The sequence below is a fragment of the Desmodus rotundus genome, chromosome 5 (assembly GCF_022682495.2).
Source record: "Desmodus rotundus isolate HL8 chromosome 5, HLdesRot8A.1, whole genome shotgun sequence".
Taxonomy (NCBI): Eukaryota; Metazoa; Chordata; class Mammalia; order Chiroptera; family Phyllostomidae; genus Desmodus; species Desmodus rotundus.
Window position 1 is genome coordinate 57,817,452 of NC_071391.1, and position 14,893 is coordinate 57,832,344.

The window sequence follows — 14,893 nt, forward strand, 5'->3', positions numbered from 1 at the left end:
TAAATAAGTACAAAACAGCTGGTTAACCATTAGAACTGAGCTACTGCATAGCAGAAAAAAACACGACTCGGGTCGGGACTGGGATTCGGGCTCCAATACTTAAGTGCTGTGTAAAGATTTGGGGCTGGTCACTCTGGGCAATTGCCTCGCCTATAAAATGGAGATAATAATGCCTACCTTAGAAGATTTTTGTAAGGTCGTAGTAAAGTGATGATTGTAAAAGCGCACAGTGAGAAACATCTCCCATCGCCATTAAATTAGGAAATTTGGAACCAGGACCATCCATCCGAAAAGGTGAAAAACTTCTGGCGGCCTTCCGGAAATTCGCCCAGGGCCCTCTGGGACGCGTAGTCTTGCGCCGGCTCCCGCCCGCCTTTCTCCCTTAATTGGCGCAGCTGGGTGTAAGCCCCGGAAGTACTCGTCGCCCGAGAGGCGCGTTGGTTGGGCAGGGTGGGTCGGAGGGCGGGGCCAGAAGGCGTTCCTGCCGCTGGCATGGATGCTATGTAGTGGCGAGGCTGCAGCTCTCCTGCATGTTCTGGAAGGTTCTTGGGCTCCTCTAGTGTAATAGTCCCAGGACTTCTGGTCCTCGGGTTCGGTACCTGCCGGCTGAGCGGAGCTGACGCCGCCGCCATGTTTGGCTGCTTGGTGGCGGGGAGGCTGGTGAGGATGGGGCCGGTGCTGTCGGGCAGGGGGCACGACACCGTGGGCGAGGCCCGGGGAAGGGGAGGGTGCCCCGGATCGAGTGGTGCGGGGAAAACCCCTCAGGTCTACTTTCCGGCTTAGAGTGTGGAGTGGAGAGTGGACGCCGGGTGTTCGTTCTGCTTTGCCCCTTGCTCAGTCATTTGAGTAGTCACGCATTAGCTGCCGTTTATCGAGTGGGGAATGCACGCCTTTTGTCCAGTCTCGTCATTTTAGCCTTCTATATAGTGCTTAGATAAATTTGGCAATCCAGATTCAACCCTCACAATATGTAAGGTGGTTAGTAGCATTCGATCCATTTTGCCCCTGAGGTATTGAAGCCCAATCGTCAGTATAAGCCCTCACCTAAGCTCATAGAGTGAATTAGACGTAAAATTAGTATTTTAATCTAGGCTGTAGCGTCCTGGTTATCAAATATTAAGGTGCTTGGGCAGTGTTTATCTGCTGAGCCTTTTTGGGAGGTGCCTTGTAAAAATATGCTTAAAGGTGATTGGAAGTTGGCCGATAGAAACGCCTGAAATTTCAGTGTGAGCCTAATCTGAGATGACTGGGGAAAGATGTGAGCAGCGAGTTTCCTTATTGGTCAGAAGAGATAAACTCACTTGCTGGAGTATTAGAATTAAGTAAGACCAGCACCTGGAATTGTTCAGGAATAATCTGGAAAGTGTACGGTATTTTGTTTGCTTGAATCACCTAGAGATTCATTTCAGACCTGACTCCTTTCACTTGGAGTTCTTTTTCTTACTCTTTTTCACCCTGCTTTGTTAAATGTTGCAGCTGAGTGTTGAGATGTTCATAAGTTTTTGATAGTCTGTACACGGTTATAAGTAATCATCACAAAGATAGATTGGAGTTGACAGGCCTCAGAAAGTTTTTTGTCTCTTCAGTGATTGGGCTGCTGTTTTTGGTGATGGTGATAATTGGTACCGTATTTTGCTGTGTATAATGCTCACCTTTTTTTTGGCCCAAACTTTTGAAGGAAAATAAGGGTGCACGTTATACCTTGGTAGTACTAATTCTGTATCAATATAAGTGTTTTTAATTCTTTTATTTATGCTTATGCGTTAAAAGTATACTCTGGAAAGCAATAACGATATCCTTATGCAAAATAATACCCTGGAATACGACAATCGGTTTTGTTTCTAAATATAAATAAATAAAAAATTGAATTAAAAAAATGAAAATGAAAAGTTTTTTTTTCCTTGGCAGTTTGGGCCAAAAATGTGGGTGCTCACTATAAATGGGAATACATCATTCACGCAAAATATGGTAATATTAGTGAGACAACTTTGGATTGTCCTTGCTTTAATTAAAAAAAAAAAAAAGGACCAGCCAGAAGTGAGTGTGAGAGTACGAAGAATAAGTGTCATTAGTGAGTGACTTTAAAAAAATGTTTTCTTAAAAAGAATAAAAAGGCTGTATGGAATCCATGTATCTCTCATGTCGTAAACGAATTTGGAAGTTTTGTTATAGCAATACCTGTTTATTTACCTAATATTTCTGTAGTGAATATGCAGTAGAAGTTATTTTAAGATTTTTGGGGATTATAAACTATAATTTTGGAGTATTAGAATATGTTAATCAAAATGAAGGGCAAATAGACATCAAGACTTAGTTACATTATTTTATTATAAAGATTCACTTATCTAAGGTTATGAACTGTTTTCCTTCCTTGAAAAAAAAATTTTTAAATAAAAGAGATACCCTTTTTCTATTTTTTTAAGTTTGCTCTGTCCTATACATAGTAGTTAAAGGGAGGGGCCTAAGTTTCTCCTTTTCATTTATTTATTTGTTTACTTACAGAAGGGAAGGGAGGAAGAAAGGGAGAGAAACATTAATCCGCTGCCTCTTGCACGTGCCCCAACTGGGGAGTGGACTCAACCCAGGCGTATGCCCTGCTTGGGAATTGAACTGGCGACTTTTCAGTTCACAGGCCAGCGCTCAATCCACTGAGCCACGCCAGCCAGGGCTTTTTAAAAAACTTAAAAAAAAAATTGATTTCAGGAAGAGAGAGAGAGAGAAAAATATCAATTTGTTGTTTCACTTATTTATGCATTCATTGATTGCTTCTTGTATGTACCCTGGCCAGGGATTGAACCCATAACCTTGATATAGGGGGATGATCCTCTAACCAACTGAATTATTGGGCTATGGCAAGAGATATGTACTACCTGTTTTCTTGAGGTTGATGATTAGAGTGTTGTAATCAAGATTTACAGAGTGTCTGGTGCCTTATACAGAGTTGACATTTAAGAAATATTTACTTCGCCAAATTATTTCGGGACTTGTATCGTAATTTCATATGCCTTTTAATATGTGCTTGCCCAAACCTGGTGAAATTGAATTTAATACTGATACAGGCAGTTTGGTTTATATTTATGTTCTTCCTATGTTTCTCTGTATTTAAACTAGAGGGTTTTTAATTGTGTTGGAAAACTTCAGAAGAGGGAATCAGAGCTTGACTTTAAGAACACTGATCCTTGGTCTCTTGCGAATAAATTTAGGGCAATTGATGTTACTTTATCATTGATACATAGATGCAGTTACATAGCTGTATTGGTGAATAGAAAAGCAATAGCAATTAAACAATAAATCTTAGAGAAGGTAAACTCTTCACAGCCTATTGACCACAGTGCACTCAAATTGATAACTTCTTTTTGCTGGATGTTTATAGGAATTAGCAATAATTTTCTTAAAATTTTTGTAAAAATGAATTTGTGAAAGATTTCTTAGTCTTCAAAATGAGATCTCATTCTATAAATTGGTGTCCAATTCTAGGACAGAAAAATAGATTAGCAAATGAGTCTAGGAAACTTTTTGTTAAAATTTATTTATTTAATTTATTTTTTTATTGTTGTTCAAGTACAGTTTTCTGCCTTTTTCCCCACCCCTTCCCAACCCTCCCCACCTCCCTCCCATTTCCATCCCCCTCCTTATCGTCCATGTGTCCTTTATAATTGTTCCTGAACCCTTCACCCTTTTCCCCTTAAATTCCCTCCCCTCTCCCCTTTGTTCACTCTGTCAGCCTGTTCTCAATTTCAGTGTCTTTGGTTATATTTTGCTTGTTTGTTTGTTTTGTTGATTAGGTTCCTGTTAAAGGTGAGATCATATGGTATTTGTCTTTCACCACCTGGCTTATTTCACTTAGCATAATGCTTTCGAGGAAACTTTTAAAATACCCAGTTAGTAGAATTTTTACATTTTGTATACAGTTTGTTTTTGTTATTTGGAGTAGTTTTGCTCTGTAAAGTCTGTGTGAATGCTAAATGGGTAAATACTGAATTATTGCCCCTAGGGGGAATACAGGGTTAGGTTCCTGCAAGCGTCTGGTCTCATTTTTATCAATTTTGTTTTATGTGTGTTTCTGTTTAAAGACATCTTATTTAATATGTATTATTGATTCGTTAACATTGGACTCTACCAGTAGCACTATAACTCATTGTCTGAAAGAACTTGTATGATGCATATTTTCTCAGTAAGGCACCTACCAGCCTTGTTGGGTTTAGGAGCACCATTTCAGCTTGGCCACTTAAAACAGTCAAATCACCAACAAAAATGCAAACAAACATGGCACTAAAAAGACTGTGAAAAGGACATTTGTTTACAGTATGAGAGCTGAAACCAGAAGGCACAATGTAATTTTGTTCCACAGCTTGGAACATGTCCATCAGGCAACTCAAATTTTTTGCTGCTTTAAAAGTGCAACAAATAATGGTTTTGGGATTATAAATATATTTTAGTAAGTAGGCAAATTAGCAAGTATGGAATCTGCAAATAATGAAGATTGAGTAAATACCTCTGGGTTGCTTACCCATTTTAATAATCTGAGGTTCTTTATCTTCAAATTAGAGGATCATGGTTTGGTAGTATGTTTTGAACAAACTTTCATTTAAAAAAAAATTTAACTCTTATTTGATTTTTAAAAGTCCTTACCTGAGGATATATTTCTTGACTTGAGAGAGAGAGAGAGAACATCGATTGGTTGTCTCCTATAGGCCCCAACAACCCCAATAGACCAGGGGTTGAACTTGCAATCTAGTTATGTTCCCTGACCAGGAATCAATGGAACCTCAACCTTTTGGTGTATGGGATGATGCTCCAACCAATTGAGCCATCTGGCCAGGGTGAACAACCTTTCATTTTTATAACATTCTGAAGCTGTAGTGATTTAATTTTGTAAGTAGAATCCTTCCCAGGCGACTTCTGAAATAGTTAAATTTTTAAAAGATTACATTAATGAAACTATTTTAATGCTACATATTTTTGGATTCCTTATTTTTAAAAATATTTCTAAGTTTTCAATTACAGTTGCCATACAATTTTATATTAATTTTAGGTGTACAACATAGTGATACCATATATAGTTATAATATTATAGACTATATTCCCTTTGCTGTATTTTATGTCTTGTGTTTTAATAGGATTCACTATTAATATTAGCATTCTATCTGATATATTTGGTAATTCCATAATTAGAGTTTCAGATTAACCCAGTTGTACTTGGTATAATGACTATAATTAATTGACTATGCTTGGTAACAGCTTATAGCAATACTATAAGGGTTATAAAAACTCATCAAACTATTGCACTAAGACAAGTTTCTTATTTTCTAGGTGCAAACAGTTGCACAGCAAGTGGCAGAAGATAAATTTGTTTTTGACTTGCCTGATTATGAAAATATCAACCATGTTGTGGTTTTTATGCTGGGAACAATCCCATTTCCTGAGGGAATGGGAGGATCTGTCTACTTTTCCTATCCTGATTCAAATGGAATGCCAGTATGGCAACTCCTAGGATTTCTCACGAATGGGAAACCAAGTGCCATCTTCAAAATTTCAGGTCTTAAATCTGGTAAGAATAATGTATTGAAATAGTTTCATAATTAAACTGTTTTCTTAAACAGCATACCATAGAATATGACTTTTTAAAAATTTCATTATATTTTTTCTGGTTGCTAAAGCAATATATAACATATTTTTAAAAAGGTGATCCAGAAACCTTTGAAAAATAGTAAATAAAAGGCCTTAGCTCCTCACACTCTCGTTCCCTGCCCCTGGAGAGAATCACTCACTGTTCTCTTTGTGTGGTAGATAGGATTATGAAGGAATTTTTCTGAATTGATGGATGTTTTAATAAAGAGGAGAATCTTGGCATAATTTGTAACATGCACATCTGTGTTTTAACTAAACAGATAAACCAAATAGACTCATACAGGAAATAAAATGAGAGTCATTCTTTTCTACGAAGATGTTTGAACGCTTAGATTTGTTACCCCTTCAGTGTTCTGCTGGTTGTATTGGTGTTGCAGATTTTACACCTTAAAGGGACGTAATCCTTGCTTTGATGCTTTTGAGTTATTTTGTGAAGAAATGTGAGAATAAAACTAGGTACCATTTACTCCCATTGAATCTCTGGTTCCTTTGAAAATCTAGATGAAAACAGACAAATAGATTCTTAGAATAAATATACATTCTCCTAGAGATTGTCTATAGAGTCCAAGGAAAAAATATATTTAGGTAACATACTCATTTAACAAACATAAGGGTATCTGTTGTGGGGATTTAAGGATATTATGTTTTTGCCTGAGATAACTTACGTTCTTATAAAGGAAGATAATTCTGTAGACCAGTAATTGGAAGGGTATAAAGTAATAATGGACGTTTGTACAAAGTGTGGAGAGAATTAGGAAAGAGAACAATTAACTCTTAAGTCTGTTAGGAAAGGCTTCCTGGAGGAGGTGATATTGGGCCTCTTCAGAAGATAAGTAGGAGTTTGTAAGCCCTGTTGGGCACTCTCTTCTACGTGGAGGAAATACGGATGTAATGTTGAAAGTTTGAAAGCACGGTGTGCTCAGAATGGCACAGGCAGGGCATATAAAGGGGGGAATAGGCAGGCGTGGATCATGAAAAGCTTTATGTATCATACTGACTCATTTGAATCAGTTTAATAAGTCATTTAATTGACTCAGTAAGTCAGCAATTTTTAACATGCCTAGGTCACAGACTTACTTGATAGTATTATAAAATGTATGTGTAACGTGATAGACACACTAAACATTGTGCAAGTACCCGGAAGTCCACCCTTGTAGCTCTTCCCCGTAAAGAACTGTTTTTTTTAGGTGTAGAGGAGCCAGTAAACAGTTTTGGGTAGGAGATTGATAAGATCAAATTCACTTTTTAGTCTGAGGACTGTGTAAAGAATGAATTGGAGCAGTTCTGGCCAGATAATGGATTGTTAGCTACTGTTATTTTATGTAGTTGAAATTGTACAGGAAGAAATAGGAGAGGGCAATATTTAAAGCTAAAAATTGTTTAGGATTGGTGACCAATACTAAACTCTAGATTTCAGATGCAGGAGAAATCCCTTCAGTCCTTCTCACTGCTCCCTGAGATGAGTTTCCCTAATCCCTAAGGAAGTTGTTCCTGAAGCCTGATTGCCTGAACAGCAGCATCAGCACAAGCAGTGCCAGGAAACTTACGGAAAATGTGTATTCCTGGTAGGATCCCAGATGTACTAAATCAGAAAGTTTGTGAAGTCCAGTTGTCTGTATTTAAGTAAGTTTCCTAGGTGTTTGTGTTGCATGCTAAGCTTGAGAACCATTGCTCTAGGGCATCCACTGTATATAATGAACTAATGCCTCTTTTACATATTGCAGAGTATTAGTTCTGAACAAACTTTAGGTGAATTAACAAAATAGTCAGTCTCAAATCACTTTTTTCCTTCTTTGTGGCTGTGCCTGGAAATACTAAATAGATAATCTATAAGTAGAAAAAAACAGACAGTTCAATACATTCTTGTGAAATTACTGGATATTATATATGAAGGGAGAGTAGTAAGGAACCACAGAAAGAAGACAAGTCATTTATAACTGAGCAGCAATTAGTCAGTTTAGCAGATATATCAAGAGCATGAATAGAGATAAAAAAACATTACTATCCTCAAAGTGCCAAGGATAAATAAAATAATTCTGAAAACTGTCATTTTAAGGATTTTATTTATTTACTTTTAGAGAGCACGGAGGGAGAGAAACATTGATGTGTGATAGATAAATCTATCAGTTGCCTCTAGCACGCCCCCAACTGGGGATCTGACCCGCAACCCTGGCATGTGCCCCAACTAGGAATTGAACTGGCGACCTTTCTGTTCACAGGCTGGCACTCAATTCACTGAGCCACACCAGCCACAGCAGGAAAACTGTTATTTTTAAAACAAAGGAGAAATAAATGTATTTTCAAATGGAGATAAGAGAGTTTACTACTCATAGACCATTACTGAAAGAATTACTAAAGGTATTTGTACTTACAGGAGAAAATTGAACCCAGAATGTAGAAGAGTATACAAGACACAAAGATAGCAAAGAAATTGGTAAACATGTAGACAAATCTGGACAACCTGATTTTATAAAACAAACGAATGCACAGAATTAAACACTGTACTAGAAAATAGCACATATGACTGAAGGGGTAGTGATCTGAGTTAAAGCTTTCTGAGGTGCTTTTGCTTAGAAAGAGCAATAATACTGTAGTTTGTTAAAATTTTAAGGAAAACTAAAAAAACAAGAGGGAAATAACATTAAAACCAAAATAAGGTGATGGAAATAATTTCAACTGTATCAATTATCAAAATAAATGCAAAGAGACTAAATTTACCAGAAAAAAGATGGAGACCATAGGGTGGGATGATTTTATTTTTTTAAGGCAGCAAACAAACAATTACAGTGGTACCATGGTACTTGTCGTTAATTTGTTCTGGACCTCGTGACGAGTGCCTAAACTGATGAATACTGAACAAGCAATGAGAGATGAAGCATTTTCTCTTGTTGGTGGGGGGCAGTATTGTGGCATTGTGACACGTACAAGTACAAGCAAGTGTGATGAGTCCTGAGCAGAGTCCCAGGCAAGCACCGTGTGCTGAAACATTTTTTTTCTCGTCAAAATGCACAAGTAGCCCTGGCTGGTGTGGCTCAGTGGATTGAGCGCTGGCCTGTGAACCAGAGAGTCGCCAGTTGGATTCCCAGTCAGGGCACATGCCTGGGTTGTGGGCCAGGCCCCTGGTGGGGGGTATGGGAGAGGCAAACACACCCTGATGCTTCTTTCCCTTTCTTTCTCTCTTCCTTCACCTCTGTCTAAAAATAAATAAATAAAATCTTAAAAAAAAATGCACAGGTACAGAGTTTGGCAAGTTCTGAAGCCCATAAGTATGATGAGTACTGAGGTATGTATAGTGCTCTCTATGAGTAATGGGCCTAAAACATTGTAACATAAGGAACCAAAAAAAAGTTGCCATATGTATATTAATCTTAAGAAAACTTGGAATAAGGCAAAAAGCATTATGAAGAATTAAGAGATTTATTCACTAGGAATGAGAATTCATTAGGAAGATTTAAATATTTCTGGGAAAAGGTAAATGTCATGAGTTTGTGTCTAAATATAAGATACAACTTCAAATATATAAAGAAAAAATATAAATGGACAGTCCTAATGTTAATATTTGAATCTTTCGATAATTAACATATCAAGTAAATCATTAATAAGGTTTGAATAAAACAATAGGCTTGAATTAATGGACATTTATAAAACTGTGCAACTGATAGGTCGTGCATTGTGGGGCAAAGGGGTTTACAGTTGTTTGTATGGAAAATAATACAAAAATTAATAAATAATACCAGAATAAAATCTCACATATTCAAAACTGTAAACATACTTTTGCCCCACTCTATACACATTTTTTAAAGGTTTTATTTATTTATTTTTAGAGAGAGGGGAAGGGAGGGAGGAAGAGGGAGAGAAACATCCATCGATTGCCTCTCACACGCCCTCAACTGGGGACCCCCAAGCCAAGCATGTGCCCTGACTGGGAATCCAACCAGTGACCTTTGTTTTGCAGGCTGGCACTCAGCCCACTGAGCCACACCAGCCAGGACTGTACACATTTTTAATGCACAAAACATTTATGAAATTTCACCACATACCAAGTCACAAAGTAAGCTGTAGCAAATAGCAGACAATCATACAATGCACAATGTGATGTAATTTACAAATCAAAAGATAAAACATTGTTCATGTTTAGAAATTTAGAAATATTTACAAATAATTCATGGGTCATAGAAGGAGTGATCATGGAAAATAAAACTACGGATAATAAAACTACAGAAACTAAAACAAACAAAAAACCCCATCACGAATCAAACCTTTTGAATGCAGGTTAAGGTAATACTGAAGACATTGATTCATAGACTTAAATATGTATGTGTAAAAAGATTGAAATGAGTGAGCTAAGTATTTAACTTAAGTGGCCTAAAGAAACTAGAAGAAAATAATGATGCTAAGAATAGAAATTAGTGACAGAAAGCAACGAAACAACAGAGGGGCTTAAATAAATATCTGATTCTTTGAAAAGACAAAAAAATGGTGAGCCACTGAAAAGATATATTGAAAAAGAAGGTACAAATAATAAAAATACAAACATGGGGACATAACTATAAATACAGTAGAGATTAATTTTTATGAGGAACTTTATACCAATATATTTGAGAATGACAAAGGAACAGATGAAATTGGCTACTTTTTAAGAAACATATACTAAAAAGTGACTAAACATTAAATTTAAATCCTGAATATCATGATATCATTAAAGTTATAATCAGTAATTGGAAAAACTTCTCCCTTACACAAGCATCTGTCAGGCCCAGACTATTTATAAAGTTCAACTAAATCTTTATGAAACAAATTGTTTTTATCTTTTATAAACTGTCAGAAAATAGGAAAAGAGGCAAAGTCACCCAGTTTGTATTTTGAAGGTAATGTAACCTTCATATCAAAAGGGACAAAGGCAGCCCTAGCTGGTAGGGCTTAGTGGATTGAGTGCTGGCCTGCCAATCAAAGGGTCACTGGTTCGATTCTCAGTGTAGGGCACATGCCTGGGTTTCCAGCCAGGTCCCTGGTAGGGGGCGCATGAAAGGCAACCACACATTGATGTTTCTCTCCCTCTCTTTCTCCCTCCCTTCTCCTCTCTCAAATAAATAAATAAAATCTTTTATAAAAAAAAGGACAAAGGCAATGTGAGAGAGGAAATTTGGCCTAAGCCAATTTTATTTATTTTGGCTTTTTACATCTATGTACATAAAAAAGTTACAAAGTACATTTAACAAAGTATCTTATTTTTGAAAACCTCATTATAGAAAATTCAAGCATATATAAAAGCACCCATCTTACACCCATCTCTAATCATCCAGCTTCATAAATGGCCTACTCACGGATAATGTTATTTCATTTATATTCTCACACACTTCCTCCTTCTTATGTTATTTAGAAGGAGATTCTAGAGTCACAACATATAATCTGTAAATACATTAGTATGTGTCTATAAAAGAGCAGGTCTTTTTAAAAAACATAAATACAATACTGTTATCACACCTAACAGCAAACAGTAATTCCTTAATATTATTATCTAATCAATGTTCAGACTTCCAGTGGTCTCAGAAGTTTTATTTTTATACATTTTAAACTTTCAGTCAGCATCTGTAAGGCCCTTGCATTGCAATTGGTTGATAGGTCTCAGTATTGTTTATAAAAAAGATATAACGTATTCTCTGATTTTTCTTTTCCGTAAATTAGTTGGATTTAAAGGTTTGATCAGATTTTATTTTGATTTGAAAACTTTTGGGGAGGGTTATTATATGTAGTGGTGTGTTTTTGGATCAGGAAGTACATCTATGGTTATCTCTCTTTGTCAAATTAGCCATTTATATGCAGTGCCTACATTCGTTAATTTAATAAGGTTCAAAATGATAACGTTCTAATTCTATCATTTCATTCACTAGCTGTAAAGAGACTTGTATACTATTTGGTAATACAGGGGAGGAGTTATTAAGGAAAGGTGGGATAAATGCTTGATTCTTTCTCTTTGGATACCAGTATTCAAACAAGTGAGTGATCCCTGACCTTCAGAAGCAATGAATATTTTTTAAAGAATTATAAAATTATGGATATGTATGTATGTGTGTATTTATTTATATTGAAGTATTCTTACCGTCGGTATACCATCGGTATCCACTGGTCCTAAGTTTCGCCTTGCATTTGCTTTTGTAGGCAGATAGGATATTTCATGACTTATCCTTTCTAAAGAAATCTTCCAAAGAACAGAGAAAATTAACTTGTTTTTTAACAGTTTAACAGCTTTTTTGAATTATAATAGAATAAACTGCACATATATAAAGTATATAGAGTTTGAAAATTTTGATACATGTATATACCTGAAAAACCATCACCACAATCAAGATAGATGAATATATCTCTGTCTCCTAAATGTTTCCTAGGGCTCCTTTGTAATTCCCTCTCCTTGTCTTTGCCTTCACCCTAAGCAACTATTGATCTACTTTCTGTCATTATAAAATACTTAACATATTCTAGAGATTTATATAAATGAAATACAGCATGTATTCTTTTTTACCTGGCTTCTTTCACTCAGCATAATTATTTTAGAGTCATGTTGTACTGTGTATCAGTAATTCACTCCTTCTTATTGCTGGGTAGTGTTCTATTGTTGGATCTCCTACAACTTGTTTATCCATTTACCTGTTAATAGACACTTAGATTGTTTCCAGTTTTGGCTCATAAAACAAAGCTGCTAGAAGCATTTGTGCTCAGATTTTTGTATGAACATATGCTTTCATTTCTTTTGGGTGATTACCTAGGAGGGCAGTGGCTGGATCATATGGCACTTGCATGTATAACCTAAGAAACTGCCAAAGTATTTTGCAGCATGGTTGTTCGATTTTACATTTTAACCAGCCAGTATGTGTAAGTTCTAAGTTCTTTCTTGTCCTCGCCAACACTTGGTTTGCTAACTATAGATGTTCAACTAGGTGTGTAGTAGCATCCCATTGTGTTTTAAATTTGCATTCCCTTGATAACTAATGATATTGAGCTTTTTCCTTGATATAGTGTCTGTTTAAATCTTTTGCTTGTTTTTTTAAATTGGATTGTTTTCTTATTACTGAGTTTTGAGAGTTCTATATGTATTCTCGATACAAGTTATTTATAAGGTAAATTAATTGAAAATATTTTTTTCTAGTCTTTTGCTTATCTTTTAACAGTGTCTTCTGCTATGAGAGCAGAAGTTTTTAATTTTGATGAAGTCCAGTTTTTCAATTTATTCTCTATTGGGTTGTGCCTTTGGTGTTTTAAGAAATCTGCCTAATGCAAGGTCACAAAGGTTTTCTCATAGAAAGTTTTTAGTTTTAGGTTTTACGTTTATATCTGGAATACAATTTGAATTTTTAGTGCAAGGTGTGGATTGAAGTTCAGTTTTATTTTATTTTTTTGCAAATGGATATCAAACTGTTCCAATATCATTTGTTGAAAAGATGCCACATTTTTCTGCATCTATCATCAAGCATGTTCACTTGATACTCACTTGGGTGCTCTTAAACTGCTCTGTTTAGATGTAAAATATAAACATACACAAGTGAATATTTATTATAAACATACACAAATGGATATTTATATGAGAGCTTAGATACTGATTTAAAAAGGAAAGAAAGAGATGGAAATATGTTATAGTTTTTTTTTTAATTAAATCACTAGTCGAAAACATGCTAGTAGATTACATGGATACTGGAAAATATAGTAATAAGCAATACAGGAAGAGGAGCAACTAATTTGGGGGAAGAGAGAGAGAGATGTTTTTACTTTGGATTTGAGGATCCTGTGGAACATGATAGTGGTGCCTTAAATATAAAGTGGTCGACTTGTTTGCATAGCAGTGGGCCAGTAGTCAGCTGTTAACATAGTTAGAAAATGCAGGCTTATTTTGTACACAGCCTTATATGCATTGGTTAAGGTTCATACTGGCTACCAGCCAGTAGAGCAGGACCCATTGGTGGTTTTTGGAGACGGACCAGTTAAGTTGTCATTGTTTTGCCCTAGCTCTGCCAATATTTTGAGTTCGGAAAGGGCTACAACATCTCTTTATTATTTATGATTATCACTATATGTTCTGCAGAAGATGCTTTGGGGGTAGTGAAAGGTGTATTCTATCCTTTTTGCATTGTCTTTGTCTGTCTTTTTCCTTTTCTCTTGTGATACCAAAAAGGTTAGGGGTTGTGGAGGGTGGGCATTCTGAGATCATAAGATTCATCCAATTCTGGAGAAAATTCAGTGATCAAAAATGAATTAATCAGCCTTGGTTGGTGTGGCTCAGTGAATTGAGTGCTGGCCTACATGTCAGAAAAATTTAATCTTTTTTGTTTAGAAAGGAAAGTCTGCTAACTTTTAGGCAGAAAAAAAAAAAATATATATATATACACACACACACACACACACACACCTCTTCCAAAGAGTTTTGTATTGGTAATCCAAAATTTAATACCCCTTGATGGAAATTTGGCTTGTTTCCATATTTTTTATCATTTTACTAGCAATGCTATAATAAATATTCTCATACATACCATTGTACATATTAGCACTGTATTTCTGTAGTAGAAACTCCTAGAGGTGGAACTGAATTCCTGAATTAATACAGCCTTTAAAACAAATGGTGTAGGAGGCCTAGAGAAAGGGTACTGAATGTGGATAATTGATCATGATTGTCACGGCAGTTTTTAGAAAGTCCTAATAAAGGTATAGTGTACTTAGTACTATATAAAACCCTAATAGAGCATATTCTTTTTTTTAAAGATTTTATTTATTCTTAGAGAGAGGGGGGAGGAAGGGAGAAACAGAGGGAGAGAAACATTGATACATTGCCTCCCACACATCCCCAACTGGTGACTTGGCCTGCAACCTAGGCATGTGCCCTGACTGGGAATCAAACCAGCAACATTTTGGTTCACAGACTGGTACTCAAGCCATTGAGCCACACCAGCCAGGGCTAATACAGCATGTTCTTGCCAAGTATGTTAACAGAGTAAGCCGTTGAGTATTAGAATGGAAGCCTCTAAAAATAATTTAACCTAATCCTTAATTTCACTGTTGAGACTCTTGAGATCTAGAAAGTTTTAGAGTGTTTTCCTAAAATAGAGCAGGGATTAGGATCTGGATACTCATTTTTAGTTTAGTATTCTAAATTAGATTTTTTCCTCTTCCAAAGTGAGTTTAAGGCCCTGGCTAGTGTGTCTTAGTGGATTGAGAGCTGGCCTGCGAACCGAAGGGTTGCAGGTTCAATTTCCAGTCAGGGCACATACCTAGGTTG

At 36.2% G+C, this 14,893-nt stretch overlaps 1 protein-coding gene across 1 annotated transcript in view; it reads left to right on the forward strand.

Annotated features, from left to right (window-relative positions):
• Nucleotides 1-420: 420 nt before the first annotated feature.
• Nucleotides 421-14,893, forward strand: part of HIKESHI (heat shock protein nuclear import factor hikeshi) — a 36,764-nt gene continuing 22,291 nt past the window's right edge. The window contains exons 1-2 of the mRNA XM_024572757.2: nucleotides 421-660; nucleotides 5,314-5,551. Of these exons, the coding sequence (XP_024428525.2) occupies nucleotides 631-660; nucleotides 5,314-5,551 (268 nt within the window). The 5' untranslated portion in view covers nucleotides 421-630. The remainder of the gene's footprint in view (nucleotides 661-5,313; nucleotides 5,552-14,893) is intronic.